The sequence below is a fragment of the Panthera pardus genome, unplaced genomic scaffold (assembly GCF_024362965.1).
Source record: "Panthera pardus isolate Hobbes unplaced genomic scaffold, ASM2436296v1 HiC_scaffold_26, whole genome shotgun sequence".
Lineage (NCBI taxonomy): Eukaryota > Metazoa > Chordata > Mammalia > Carnivora > Felidae > Panthera > Panthera pardus.
Genome location: NW_026526832.1, coordinates 36290362 through 36304021, shown reverse-complemented (window position 1 = coordinate 36304021; position 13660 = coordinate 36290362). Strand labels below are relative to the sequence as shown.

The 13660-nt window shown below is 55.9% G+C and overlaps 1 protein-coding gene across 12 annotated transcripts in view; it reads left to right on the top strand.

Annotated features, from left to right (window-relative positions):
- The window catches only part of RNF144A (ring finger protein 144A), a 364341-nt gene that overhangs the window by 105766 nt on the left and 244915 nt on the right, over nucleotides 1-13660 (top strand). For all 12 annotated transcript variants that reach the window (XR_008418131.1, XR_008418130.1, XM_019452840.2 and 9 more), the window contains one exon: nucleotides 1652-1741. Coding sequence is in view for 10 of the 12 variants with exons in the window: in XM_019452840.2 (XP_019308385.1) it covers nucleotides 1652-1741 (90 nt within the window). In the remaining 2 variants the exon portion in view is untranslated. The remainder of the gene's footprint in view (nucleotides 1-1651; nucleotides 1742-13660) is intronic.

Here is a 13660-nt window from a genome sequence, read left to right as displayed (position 1 = left end):
ACCGGACTCCTCTGAGCAGAGGCTGGGGTGGAGGCTGTCTCCAGGAGGCTGGCGGAGTCCATGATCTTGAGGAGCTAGTGATCGCCCTGCCCACCCCACCCCACCCCCCCGCTTTTTTTTTTTTTTTTGTATTTCTGATAACAAACTGAAAAGCTGTTCAGGAGCCTCCGGTACAAGGCCTTATGATAGTCCGTCTGGGAAAATGAGACATAGCAATGAAACATTAACTAATTTCAGCATATGAGTAAGTTAATATCAGGGTGAAGGAGGGCGTAATTCAGAGTTCAAGGAAGCGCGGGGGGTTCGCGGTGGACAGACGCCGTCAGGAGGAGCTTCACAGCAGATGAAGCACCGGCTGGAAGAAGCTTTGTGTCCACGTGTACCTAGGCTTCCTTCCACAGTCGCGGGGACCCGGAGAGGCCCTGAGGCAGGAGCCACAGGCTGGGACGGCAACTCCCGCAGAAGCTTCTTGCTGCTGCCCCAGAAAAGCCAGGGTCTGCTGATGTGGGTGTGCGTTCTGGCACTGCGAGGGTGGCCCGTAAAAGCCCCAGATTTTCTGCCAGCGTCGTTCTCAGGATGAGCCGAGGGCCGGGGGACGGCGGCCGCCCAGTCCGGTTCCGACAGAGCTGGGTTTAAGGGCCGGGCACACGGCTGATGTCCGGCTCCACGGGGCTCTCGAAGAGTGACTTCCGGGCCTCTCCGAGACCCGGGGCCCTGTGCTCATTTATCCCTTTCTCAGGGGGAGGCTGGCTGTTTACACCCCCAGTTAAATGAGCGCGTGGCCCTGGGCCCCTCCTCTGCACTGTTTACTGAGCTGTTGTTTTTCGTGTTCAACAGGAGAGAAACGGCATTTCCTGCTGGAGTTGGGGGAGCGGAGGGTTTTGTGTGCAAAGCCCCTTCCTGCTCACTTGGTGCGGGCTCGGGATTTGGGGGCCGAGCGCTGAGCCGCGAACATAGTTAGAGACTGTCCCCGGCTGAGGGTCCCCATCCCAAGAACCTGACAGCGATCAGACGGGAGGTGAGGGTGGGAGGTGAGAGCGCCCGGAGGGAGGCAGGAACAGGATGTTTCCGTGGGTCAGAACTCACTTCAGACATCTGGAGGAATTGGAGGCGGCAGATGGTTCCCGAGCTGCTTGCTGCGGAGGAATGAGTAGGTTTTCGTGGTCTGAGCTGAAAGGAAGCCGCACTTCCCAGGTGGGAAGCCCGGCACTAATGGAGGAGGATGAACCGGAGATCAAGAGAATCATCTAATCCGGGGGTAATCCTGCCGGGCGGGCGGCCGGAGGATGTAAAGGCAGCCGAGCTCTGGGGGCATCAAACACAGCCAGGCCCGGGAGTGGCTGGCGGAGTAGCTGGGGCCTCTGACCTACTTGTTCACAAGCCCCACTGCACTGAGAGCCTCTCCCCTGCAAAAGCCAGAGATCTGGGGCAGGGCTCCCTCTAGTGCCCGAGGCCACGTCCCCTTGGGGAGGCCACGGGGAGAGAATGGAGGAGGGAGGTCCCCAGGAGGCAGCCCGGTGCTGTGGGCGTGAGCCCTTCCTCTGTGCCCCCCACCCCCCGCCCCTGTCCCCCACTTACTTTGGCCCAGGCAGGACTCACTCGCTGAACTTCGAGGAACCTGCCATCCACCCTGCTCTCTCTCCTCTTCCAGGATGACTTCCTCCTGATCCATTACGATAAAGGACCGTGCCGGAACAAGCTGGGCCATTCCAGGGCATCTGTGATCTGGCATCGGACACAGGTAGGAGGTGACTCACCTGGAACTTTGATCCCCGGAAGAGAGAGTGTGTGTGCGAGCCAGCTGGTTGGACACGTGCTGTTTAGAAAAGTAGAGCCTGCCCGAACTTTTCTTGCTCTGTGATTGTGCTTCTGGTCACCCTGGCCCAAAGTTGTGGCAAATAGGCATCGCATTTGGCGTGTGGTGGTTCTTGGAACGTCAGGCTGTAGGTTTCTTGCACCTTACTCATGGCTTTGGCGCTGATCCATTCTGTCGGTTAATTCTTGCATGGCCCTTAATGAGGAGCTTTTTTTCTAGAAGCCTGGAGGTAAGCAAGTTAGTCACAGGAAAGAAAAACAGAAAGAAAGGAAAAAGTCCCTACCTGGTAGTGTCTGAGCAGCAGCCTGTTGGGTTTACAGAGGGCCAGTGCATTAATATTCATTCATACTTTCAACATGCATTTATTTCCTGCTGCGTGCCAGGCGCTATCCTAGGACAGGGTATTATTCACTGGAAGAATAAGATTCATGTGTCTTACTCACTGGAACACTTCCAGTGAGTAAGATAGATGTACTCCAGTGAATAAGATAGATGCGTGCCGTGTATAATACACCAGCAGGACATATGTGATAGGAATTCAACTGTGGAGGGGATGTGATGGGGATTGCGTGGTCGGGAGGGGCCATTCGATGGTACCCATGGTGGAGTGCTGAGTGGTATTAACCCTAAAAATAAAACTTCCAGCTATTTTACCAACAAAAATGGGTTTATTTGGGAATAGCCTGGAAATGCAGCTTGGGACATACAAGCTACAGCCAAATCACAGACCGGTCTGGAGAGCAAAGGGGAGGAACTCTCTTTTGTAGAAGCAAGGGGGCGCTGGGAAGCTCCTCACACACATCAGAAGTCCTTTGGAATAAACCGGGGGGCTCCAAACGTAGTGGCTTCTCACTGCTGAGTTGTGAGCATCTCATTGGCTGGGTTGTGGCAGGGGTGGTGGGTGAGGAAACTGTCCTTCCTCCTTCTGGGGAAACAAAGTAGCAGCTAAAGTAGGATCCAAGTGCGAGGTCCCTGTTGGGTCTGCCCTTGAGGACAGTGGTGGCATCTGAACTCTACCTGCTGGCCTCCTGATGCCTTTTAAATGAAGTTTCCTTTAGTAAATTTCACAGTGATGAGGAAGAGCTGGCTGTGGGAGAGGGGGACAGGGCGGAAGGGACAGTCCAGGCAGAGGAAGGACAGCCTAGGCACAGGGGACCGTTCAGGCAGAGGAGGGGCAGTCAAGGCAGAGGAGGGGACAGTCCAGGCAGAGAAGGGGTAGTCTAGACATAGGGGACAGTCCAGGCAGAGGGGAGACGGTCCAGGCAGAGGGGGAACCGTATGCGCAGGGGACAGTCCAGGCAGAGGGGAAAGTCAAGCAGAGGAGGGGACAGTCCAGGCAGGCAGAGGGGACAGGGAGGGTTGACTGGTAGGACCTTGGCGTGAAGGTCCGAGGAGACCGAGCAGGGTGAGGCAGAGGGTCAGAGATGCTGTCAGAGGATGGACCCCAGCGGCTCGAAGGGCCTCTGTCCACTCTCACGTTTCAGCGCCTGTGCGGCTGGCCGAGGTGGGTCCGCCGGCCCATCTCGGGTAGAGGAGCGGGTCTCAGGGCAGATGCCCTGTGAGTCACTCACTCGCCATCATTATAGGCCACGTGGCCGAGCCAACGAGGTGCATGCCGTAGGGGGCTGACAGAGGCCTTCCGGCAGGGGGCCCGGTGGCAGAAAGTGTCGGGGTTGCCGGCGGTGAGTTCTCTATCGCAACCCTCAGATGTGCCTAGTGGGGAGCAGCAGCTGCGGGCAGTGTGTCAACACAGATCTGTGGCTGGGTTCCAGGAACGAGCCTTCTGAGAAGTGGGTGGAGGATTGAAGTGGTGGCGGTCGCACGATTCTCTGGACGCCAGACACCAGTGACCCGCGCACCCGCCTGGGTGGGTTGTCAGCGGTGCGCACTGTGCAGCCCAGCAGAGCTGTTAGAGACTTGGCCCTGGGCCCGAGCTCTGACCAGGGTCTGGAGAGACAGGTGCGTGTCCTGCCTCCTGCCAGCACAGCCACCGTGGGGCTCAGCCCCACCTGTGTGTGAGTTTGGCCGTCTGTGGTCATTCGCGAGGAAGCGTCTCGAACAGCACGGCAGCAGAAGCGTGTGCCTCAGGGTCTGGAGCCATGTCAGGCACCAGGTGTCACGGGGCCACACCCCCTCTGAAACCTATAGGGACCCCATTCTTGCCCATTCTGGTGGGGGCCATCGGTCTGCACTGTTCCTCAGCTCACAGATGCTTCCCTCCAGTCCTGAGTGCTGGCCGGGCCGTCTGTCTGTGCAACTCTATCTGGGTCCCCGTTCCCCTTCAGTAAGGGCACCAGTCCCACCCTAAGAACCTCATTTTAACATGGCGACCTCTATAAAGATGCGATTCCCAAATCAGGGCACGTTCTGAAGTCCTGGGGGTCAGGACTCCACATATTTGGGGGGACAGGATTCTACCCATAACTATATCCGCACCCTCACCCCCACGCAGGAAAGGGAACCATAGCGAGGCCACGTTCCTCATTTGCTGTCCTCCTCCCGTGTCCGGTGGGGATGAACCGCACTGATTTGGGCTCCCTGCCTTGGCACAGCAGCCCCGTAAGGGGAGGCTGTCGTGTGCACCTGTGCGGGATCACTGGCAATCAGGGCAAAGGGAGGACTCGGGGATCATGTTCTGCTCCAGCCTTTCCCATGTAGGGAATGAGCCCCAGCCGAGGGAATGTGACTTGCTCAAAGGTGGCTACCTATTGCAGTGTGACAAGCCTCCCCAAATGCGTTGGCCTCATATCCTCACGTTCGCCGTGTTCACCATCTGCAGTGTGAACAAGGGCCCACAGAAGGCTTGTCTTAGCCGGGATAGAAGTTCCTTCAGTGTCCTTCAGTTCCTTCGGGGTAGCTGGACACGGCAGGGCTGGTGCTGGATCTGGAGCTCCTAACCGTGTCTGTCCATGTGGCCTGAACTTCTAACCACGTGGCAGCTAGTGGCAAGCGTGAGCCCCCCAGGACAGAGCGAGGGCAAGATGGGAGCTGTGTCCCCCTTTCTCCTGGAGCCTGGGCAGTCACACCTGATCACGTGTGCCTGTTCATTCAGACGGAGAGAGTTACATGTCCCTGGGGGGTCCTGGGCAGCACTGAGATCCTGGTAACAGTCATTAACGGGACTAAAGAAATACACTTGAGAAAGAGTCCAAGACACAAGGGTCCCTACCCTGCACTAGCCTGAAACCCCTTTCTACCAGCTCCTTTTTGGCTCCTGAGTGCCCTCTCCGAGCTAGGTCCCGAAGCCACTTGGGTGCCCCCGATCGCAGGAACTGAGCGGGAGAACCGAACAGAAGCATGCACTGTGTAGGGTCCCACGGAGACATCTTCTCTGTGGTGTGAGAAGCTCCCGGAACGGATAAGGCCATAGCTACAGAAGTAGAGGGTGTCCACAGGTTAGTGTTAGATTTGGGGAAAACGGTAAAACACTTGCGAACCAGTGTCAAAACGAAGAAAAGGTAAATCACAAAACACGCAAAGCAGGGGAAGTGGGAGGGGGTGGGGCCACGGTCTGTGGGCTGGACTCACCGAGGGGCACTGTGGGAAGTGGGGAGGGGTGGAGCCCAGGCCTGTGGGCGGGACTCACCGAGGGGCACTGTGGGAAGGGGTGGAGCCCAGGCCTGTGGGCGGGAGTCACCCAGGTGCACTGTGGGAAGGGGTGGAGCCAAGGCCTGTGGGCTGGACTCACCGAAGGGCACTGTGGGAAGAGGTGGAGCCTAGACCTGTGGGCTGGACTCACCCAGGGAGTTTGTGCGTGGAGGCCAGAGCCACCCGGGAGAGATGTTCGTGTGCAGAGGACGCCCCAGCTGTTCCTGAGCCTTCGGTGTTGACAGTGAGGACCACCGCCAGCACAAGGTAGAGACCACCCACCGCCGGAGGCTCTTGGGCGTTCGTGGCTCCTTCTTAGGGTGAAGCATCGGGTGGAAGCTTAGTCCTCATTTTCCGTGTGCGTCTCCCGCCCTTTGCGCCGCTGGGCGGTCGGTTCCCTTCCCCTTCACACAGGCTCCTGCTTGGGGCCCACTTCCCCGCAGGCTTCTTACTGATCCCGGGGCGGGGGGAGCCTCACTTTGTGTTAGTGCAAAGCTTCTTGAGCAGAAATGGGTTTTCCTGTCCCCCTTCAGCTCATCTCTGAAATGTCCGGGAAGTGTTGGTGAGGCGCCTGGGGTGGTGGTTGATCGATGCCCGGACACCCCAGAATGGCAGGTGGGACCCTGTTTCCAGGGCCTGGCGACGCCTTCCTGCTCTCCACTCACTGGCCTGCGGGACCGCGGTCCTGCCAAACCCCGGTGTCCTCCTGATCTCCCCGGCTCTCTATTTCCTCTGCTTGTCCCAGTCTGGCTCATGGAGATTCTACTCCCTTTGTCTATAGCCAAGGTCGGGGTCACGTCCTCCGTGATCCCCCCCCACCCCCCGCAACTGTTACCAGAGCCCCTCCCCCCCTCACCCCGGGCTCCGAGCATTTGTTTCAACACCGATCACTTATCGCGACCCCTCTTTTTTTCCCCTCTCGAGCGTGTGGCTTAACTCTGAAGAGAGATAGACTGTCCTCCATAGTTGGGACTTGTTTTGCTCATCTTTGTGGCCCTATGCCCCAGCTCCATGCCTGAGCCAGAAAGATGCTCCAGAAATCAACCTGGTTGAAAGTGTGGTCGATTGATTGGGCTTTCTTGTGACTAGTTCACGGCCTTCCTACTCAAAGCCAGCCGTCTTTGGAGGGACCTTTGTCCTTGTTCACTCAGCTACTTTTCCCTTTGGGTGGGACAGGAAGCAGAGGGGCCTGTCCGGGTGGCCCATTTTCTCCAGGAATCCTGCAGGAGCTGCTGGTGTCCTGGTGGGGGCCTGATGGCGGCTGGGGACTGTTCAGAGAAATAGCACTTGGCTGTCGTCGGGAGGCGCTGTGACTTGTTCCCTGTCTGGGGGAAACAAAAAGGCTCCTGTTAAGAAAAGTGGACTCTGGACCTGGAGCACGTGTGTTGGAAGGAGCAGGAGCAGGAGTGTTGGTGTGACAGAGTGACAGGTGAAGGGGGCAGCACTTGAGCGGACACCCACCCTGCCTGGAAACCCCCAGCTTCGCCTGGGCTCATCTTTGTCCGCCTGTTAGATCACCTCCAGGGGCCCGCCTGGTCCTCTGGCTTCTCCCGTCTCTCCTGCCACCTTGTCTGTCCTCTGTGCTATGCAGGGCTGACCCATGTGGCCTCCCTGCAGCACTTTGAGGGAAGCCCAGCAGACATCGATCAAGCATGTTTCAGGAGCTCATAGGACTGCAAGGCGGAGGGAGATGTGAGAAGCACAGAAGTATTTCTCGTTGATTATTTAGGCTGGAAGATTTGAGGAAAACTATGGAAAGCGGGGCAAAGAATTCTAACCATAAAGTTTCTGAAATGGGAGGCTGCAGAAAAGACTTGTGGCGTGTGGGGCCATGAAACAGGGGCCCAGAATGTGACCCTGGGGACAGGATGGGGGTGCCTGGAGGTTCAGTGCAGCGGATGGGAAGGTGGGGCAGAGCAGTGATTGAGCCTGGAGAAGACCCCCAGTGTCATGCTTTGACTTAAAAACTATGGCACTAGGGAGCCACAGCAAGCTTAAGAGCAGCAGAGTAGAATGCACAGATGGGATACAACCTGAAGACTTCTCATCCTGGCATTCCTGGTCCCTCAGGACCAGGGTCTTACTCCAGCCCCACCTGCTCCGGTCCCCCGCCTATCACATACCCAGGCCGTAGCGCATTCTGAACAATGGCTTTAGAGTTTTAACTTGACTGAGACCTGTAGGTGGAAACACACAGCGCCCTTCAACCCGTCAAGTACTTGCACACAGCCACATATGTATCCTACCTGCTCGATGTGTTCTGTTTACTAAAGTTCTGGTCTTGACCCCCAGACTGCTTCACCATCTCCCAGACGGGTCAGGTGCTGCCCTGAGGCACACAGATGTCTCTTGGAGCTTCTGCCCGGGGTTGGCTTCCTCAGCTCCTTAGGGAAGTGCCTCTCTGTAGGCCGCTTGGGGCCTCGCCCGACACAGACCTCCGCAGTACTGCAAACACGGCCCTGAAGGCAGTGCCCTGTGACTCCTGTGTGTAGGGGCTGTGGTTGAAAGCCCAGTGTAATCTCTTGCTGGACAAGGTTCCTGCTCCTTCGCGTTTCCTGCCTTTCGATGGGAAGTTCGGTAAAATTATTTTAAGAGATCGTTTGTGAGACTTGTGGCGTGCTTCCTTGTGACGATTGCAGGCTGCCCTCAATATTGTGGTGGGAGTGAAAGCATTAGATGCCAAACACGTTTTACCTAGTGTTCTGCCAGATGAATGGAAAAACGCGTCTTTGTCGCGTAGAGGTTTTATACAATTCCGTTTTGTCCCGAGCGACGTCCTTGTTTTGATTTCGTTCGGCAGGCTCTCCTTGCAGGACGGCACTTTTGCACACAGGAAGGAGCGGGGTGGTGTCGGCTGTGGCTGCAGGGGTGGAGACGTGGCCTGCTCCTTACTAAGCTGCAGAGGCCTGGGTGTGAGCAGCCGGGGGTGGACAGCTGTGCTCTGCCCTCAGCCCCCGCTCGTCACTTTACACAGGGTTGCTGTGCACTGCGGTGCCTTTGCTAGTGCTGGCCCCGAACTCGGCCATCGTGTGCCTTTCCTCTGCACGACTTCCTTGGGACTACTTCCTTGGCTACTTCCTTGTCTACTTCCTTGGGACGCCAGCACCTGACGGGGGAGGAGGGCCCTCTCCACATGGGCTCCTCCTTCCCCTCTGAGCAGGGAAGCGTCACCGTCTTCGTGCTCAGGGACACCTCACAGTGAAGGGAGAGCTCACTTTTACTTACTTACTAATTTATTTTTAAATGTTTATTTTTGAGACAGGGAGAGAACGATCAGGGGAGGGGCAGAGAGAGAGGACAGAGGACCCCAAGCAGGCCTCCAGGCTCCGAGCCGTCAGCCCAGAGCCCGCCGCAGGGCTTGAACCCACGAACCGTGAGATCATGAGCTGAGTCACAGTTGGATGCTCAACCCGCTGAGCCACCCGGACGCCCCGGGAGAGCTCACTTTTAGCCACAGGATGGTGTTTAATAGCCAGCTGATGGCCGGTCTCTGCGTTCATGTGTGTGCGTGGAGGCGTGCCGCTGACGCCCTCTGAGTCCAGGCTGACGGGTGGGAGTCCTGTTCCACAGACACCCCTGTCCTGGGAGCCTCATGCAGGGCCCTGTCCTACCAGTACTTTTCCAGAGCTCAGTGAGAGAGACACGCACTGTCTCCTGTACTTACCCAGGATGCCCGGTCCCTTCTGTCTTAAACAAATTTCGAGACCGTTCGAATCGCTTTTGGCCACAGATTTTGCACTGGTGAAATGAGAGCACTGGGCTGGACTGTAATCTAGGGGCCGAAATGACTTCCTCATCCTGTGTTTGTAGGGAGGTGGGACCAGCCCTTGTGACAACAAGGAGCCCTCCTGGTGTGCTCCCTGCCCCTCCTGTGACCACGTGGCCCTGCCCGTGTCGCAGCCCCATTGACCTCCCAGCAGAGGCATCTCATGCCGCTCGCTGTCCCCACGTGGGTGCCTAATGGACATTTCAGACAGGACGTGTATGGGCAGAACTTAGGTTTTCCCTCCAAGCCCCCTCCATTGTGGGAAGTGCTCTGCTGGCCTCCATGGCCCTCAGATGAAAGGCCCCAGTGACCTGGACCCCCCACTTCCTCAGGGGCTTGCTCCCCTCCAGCCAGTGTGTTTCTATTCTGTTCCCTGAACCCCACTCCCAGGTCCCTCCCTGTCTGCTTTCCCCGGCGGCACCCCTGCCCTGTGCTCGTGGAAATGTGTCTGTTCACCCGGCTGTGGCCGGCCCTCCTCCCCGTGGAACACACTGTCTGGGTCCCCTGAGCCCACGGTGCGGAGGTGGAACGTGGGTGCACCCGGAACCCTCCGGAGCCAGGAGATGATGAGAGGGAATCGAGGAGACGTCTGTCTAGAGGATGCAGGCAGCCCTTTGGGGGCCACCCCGAGCCCGTGCCAAGGGATCTGAGTCTCCCGTGTGCCCCTCCCAGCTTGCAGACCTGGAGGGAGGTGGGAGAATCAGTGCATCTGTCCCCTGCCACCTGCTTCTGCCCCCACTCCTACCCGCCCTCTTCCCTCTCCACTTGGGTTCTCCTGACACTGAGTTCCTTCTGATTCTCCTACAATCCTGTGCTCACTTCAGCAGCACATGGACTAAAATCCCACAGTCCTGATGCTCTTCCTTGTCAGGGGCTGGGGTGGGCGCCCCAAGAATTCCCGTGTTGCAGTCTAAGCCCGGGTGTCTCAGAACATGACTGAATCCGGAGATGGACCCTCAGAGAGCCGATGAAGTTACAGTGGGGCTGTTGGGTGGGCCCCAATCCAGTATGACTAGTGTCCCTATAAGAAGAGATGGGGACACAGACCAGCACAGAGGGACGGCCGTCTGTGAGCCCAGAGAGAGGCCTCGGGAGAAACCAGCCCTGCCCACACCTGAGTCTCAGGCTTCTTGCCCCCGAGGACTGTGGAAGAAAGACAGATGTCCAGTGTTTGGGCCCCATCTGTGGTGCGTGGTTATGGTGGCCTTTGAGATGGCCTTCTCTTCTGCACACAGGTGGTGGGATGGCTTCATTCCCTTGCTCACTGTGCTCCGTCCCTGGGAGACAGTCACTCGTTTGAACATCTCGGTGCTAATGGTCCTGAAATCTGCTGGCTTCTCCCCAGAGCCCAAGATTCACGTCCCCACTGCCTCCTCCATATCTCCATGTGGGTGCCCGCGGGTCTCCCAGACTTGGAACGTCCAAATGGAGCTCACTGTTCTTCTCGTTACCAAGATGGCACGTCCATCCCCCTCAAGCCAGAACTGAGTGCACGGTTCTTGGAGGCCTTCAGGTCTTGCTGATTTTGCCTTCTGAACACCCTCTGCGTCTGTGCCTCTTCTGGTCACTGTCCTCCCTCCCACCTGCCCGGCCTGCTGTGAGTCCTGTAGGCTCCTAGCTCCATCTTCCCTACTGTGGACCTGTCCTCCACAAAGCCCCTGGAACTTACCCCCTTGGTTTCTCAACGAGATGAGTGCTCAACTTGCGAGCAGGGATCCCGAGCTCTCCGTTCTAGCCTTGCCGGACCCCGCCCGGATGTCCTGCCTGCACACGTCTGTGTTTCCTGTTTCCACCTGTACCCTCCTACAGCCGGCCAGAAATTCTCTCTTCCTGATGCCTCAGCCCGTGCACACCTGGCTCACACCTGCTGGCCCTGCCATGTCCCTAAGGAAGCCACCCTGAACTTCCCAGCACCTGTTTTCTGAGTCTCGAATCTGTTTCTGCCCAGAACTCTTCAGCCCTTTGTCACTGCTTGGGGCTGCCTGCCCTCCTGCTGGGCCCCGTCTTTCAGAGAACAAATCGCCCTGCACCGCACAGTTCAGAACAACAGATATTCATTAAGCGGAGAAATGAGGAGCTGTTACAAAGGGTGGGCAGGAGAGAGCGGAGCCCTCACCTAGCACGTGGCTAGACTCCACACAGCCCCCACCCTTACCTTGTGGCTTCCCCTGCCTCAAGGGCACGCGTCCACCCGCTTGATAGTCATTTAACAGCAGCCTACCTGGCAGGGGGTGTTTGCTTCCTGTGGTGTAAACACTCCCATCCTGGCTGTTTCAAGCTGCCCCCGTGATGGCACTGCAGGGAGAATTGGGAGGAGACATGTGAGCGACCACAGCCCTCGGTCCCTTATTCCTGTCATTGTCCCAGCCTCTCCCAGCCTCTCTAGCGTGTGGTGTGCTGGGTGGGCCTCGATGTCATGTTCAAATGCCAAGTGTCAGAGAATTAAAGGGGTTCCATACATTCACCTTATTGCATCTTTGATTTTGGCATATAGTTCCTAAGTGCTGGAGTGTGGTTTATAGAACTCTCTGGAGGAGAGGATTCAAAATGTACCAGTTTCTGTTCATCTGGGTCAGTCTCCTAAATGTCTGTTGCATGTTTGGTACAGGAGATGCACTGGTCTGTGCACAGAGGCTTATACGGGTCACAGAACCTATGTTATACTCTGAAGATACAGTCTGAATTTGAGAAGCCATACTTTAAAAATTTTTTTTAAATTTTCTTTAACATTTATTTATTTTTCAGAGACAGGGAATGAATGGGGGAGGTGCAGAGAGGGAATCCAAAGCAGGCTCCAGGCTCTGAACTGTCAGCACAGAGCCTGACATGGGGCTTGAACTCATAAACTGTGAGATCATGTCCTGAGCCAAAGTCGGACGCTCGACCGACTGAGTCACCCAGGCACCCCTAAAAAAATTTGAAAAAATATTTTTTTTAATGTTTATTTTTGAAAGAGGGAGAGACAGAGTGCAAAGAGGGGAGGAGCAGAGAGAGGGAGACACAGAATCTGAAGCAGGCTCCAGGCTCTGAGCTGTCAGCAGAGAGCCCAACGCGGGGCTCGAATCCACAGACCGTGAGATCATGACCTGAGCTGAAGTTGGACGCTTAACCGACTGAACCACCCAGGCGCCCCTAAAAAAATGTTTTTAATGTTTATTTATTTTTGAGAGAGAGACAGCATGAGCAGGGGAGAGGTAGAGAGGGAGACACAGAATCCGAAGCAGGCTCCAGGCTCCGAGCTGTCAGCACAGAGCCATATGTGGGTCTCAAACTCACTAACTGAGATCGTGACCTGAGCCAAAGTCGGCAGCTCAACTGACGGAGCCACCCAGGTGGCCCGAGAAGCTGTACCTTTAAGTCTCAGAGTTTGCCAGGATGAACAACGCCGCGTTCTGCTGTGAGTCCCTCCAGAGCCTGGAACTGTTTACTCATCTGTATCACCTGTAGTATACAATCTAGTGCCTCTCACACGTTTATAACACGCTCACTGATTACTTCTGTTTTGTGATATTTGCATCCTGTCTGATTCGTCACTGGTAGCTGCTTTCCTTCTGGCAGTTCTGCATCCCATCACTGATCCGCAGGAGACTGGGTGGCTAACCTTGCTTACTACCTGGCACGCGAAGCAAGAGGCAGGATAAACGGGGTAGAAACTAGGATGTGTCATTGGCCAGGAAGGTGAGCATTTGGTCAAGGATTTTGATGTGTTTCCGATCGCAGAGTGTCCCTTCTTTGGGATGGACGGTGTGTTCCAAGTAGTGGAGATGGCTCCGGGGCCTTCCAAGCAACAGCTTTCTGGGTGTTTTCATATTTTCTAAAATATCAGCATGCACGTGATTTTAACAAAGCCTGATCTGGTTTCACATCTCATAATTCCACCGTCGACATTATGTTCAGACAAATGGACTTCGCCAACTGGGCAGAAAGCATGGCTTCCTAGCATTTGCAGTATAATTTATAAATGCAGTGCGATGCATGTGTGACGGTTTTCAGGCAGAAATCTAAGTGAAGGTTCCTTTCTTTGACGCAGTTGGAGTGCTATAGCCTGGTATCCTCTTTCAGAGCTTATAATGACCTTTAGAGTTCTTTTCATCTCACGTGTTTATTTTGTATTTGAGAAAAATGAGGCACAGAGAGGAGGGAACACGGAAAAGTCAGAATTAGCACAGAGTGCCCGGACCGGTCATGTATTTATCATTGTGAACACTAGGTGGCATTGTGACGCTGTCATCAGGTTTCAGTTCTGCATTGTCCCCTGCTTGGGGTGGGGGGTGGGGGGGGAGGGGGGTGGCGAATGTTGGAGGCTGTCAAAATAGGAACACCCTGCTTTCGTGACCAGCTACACTGTCTGACTTAGATGACAACGTGTCTACATTTGAGGCTTATTCCTCTTGGCACCTGCTCATACCGAGGCATAAGCATGTGTTATAAAACAAAGTCAGAACCTGTAACAGTCAGTTTTAAAAGCAGTGCTGGGTTTTAAACTCTGG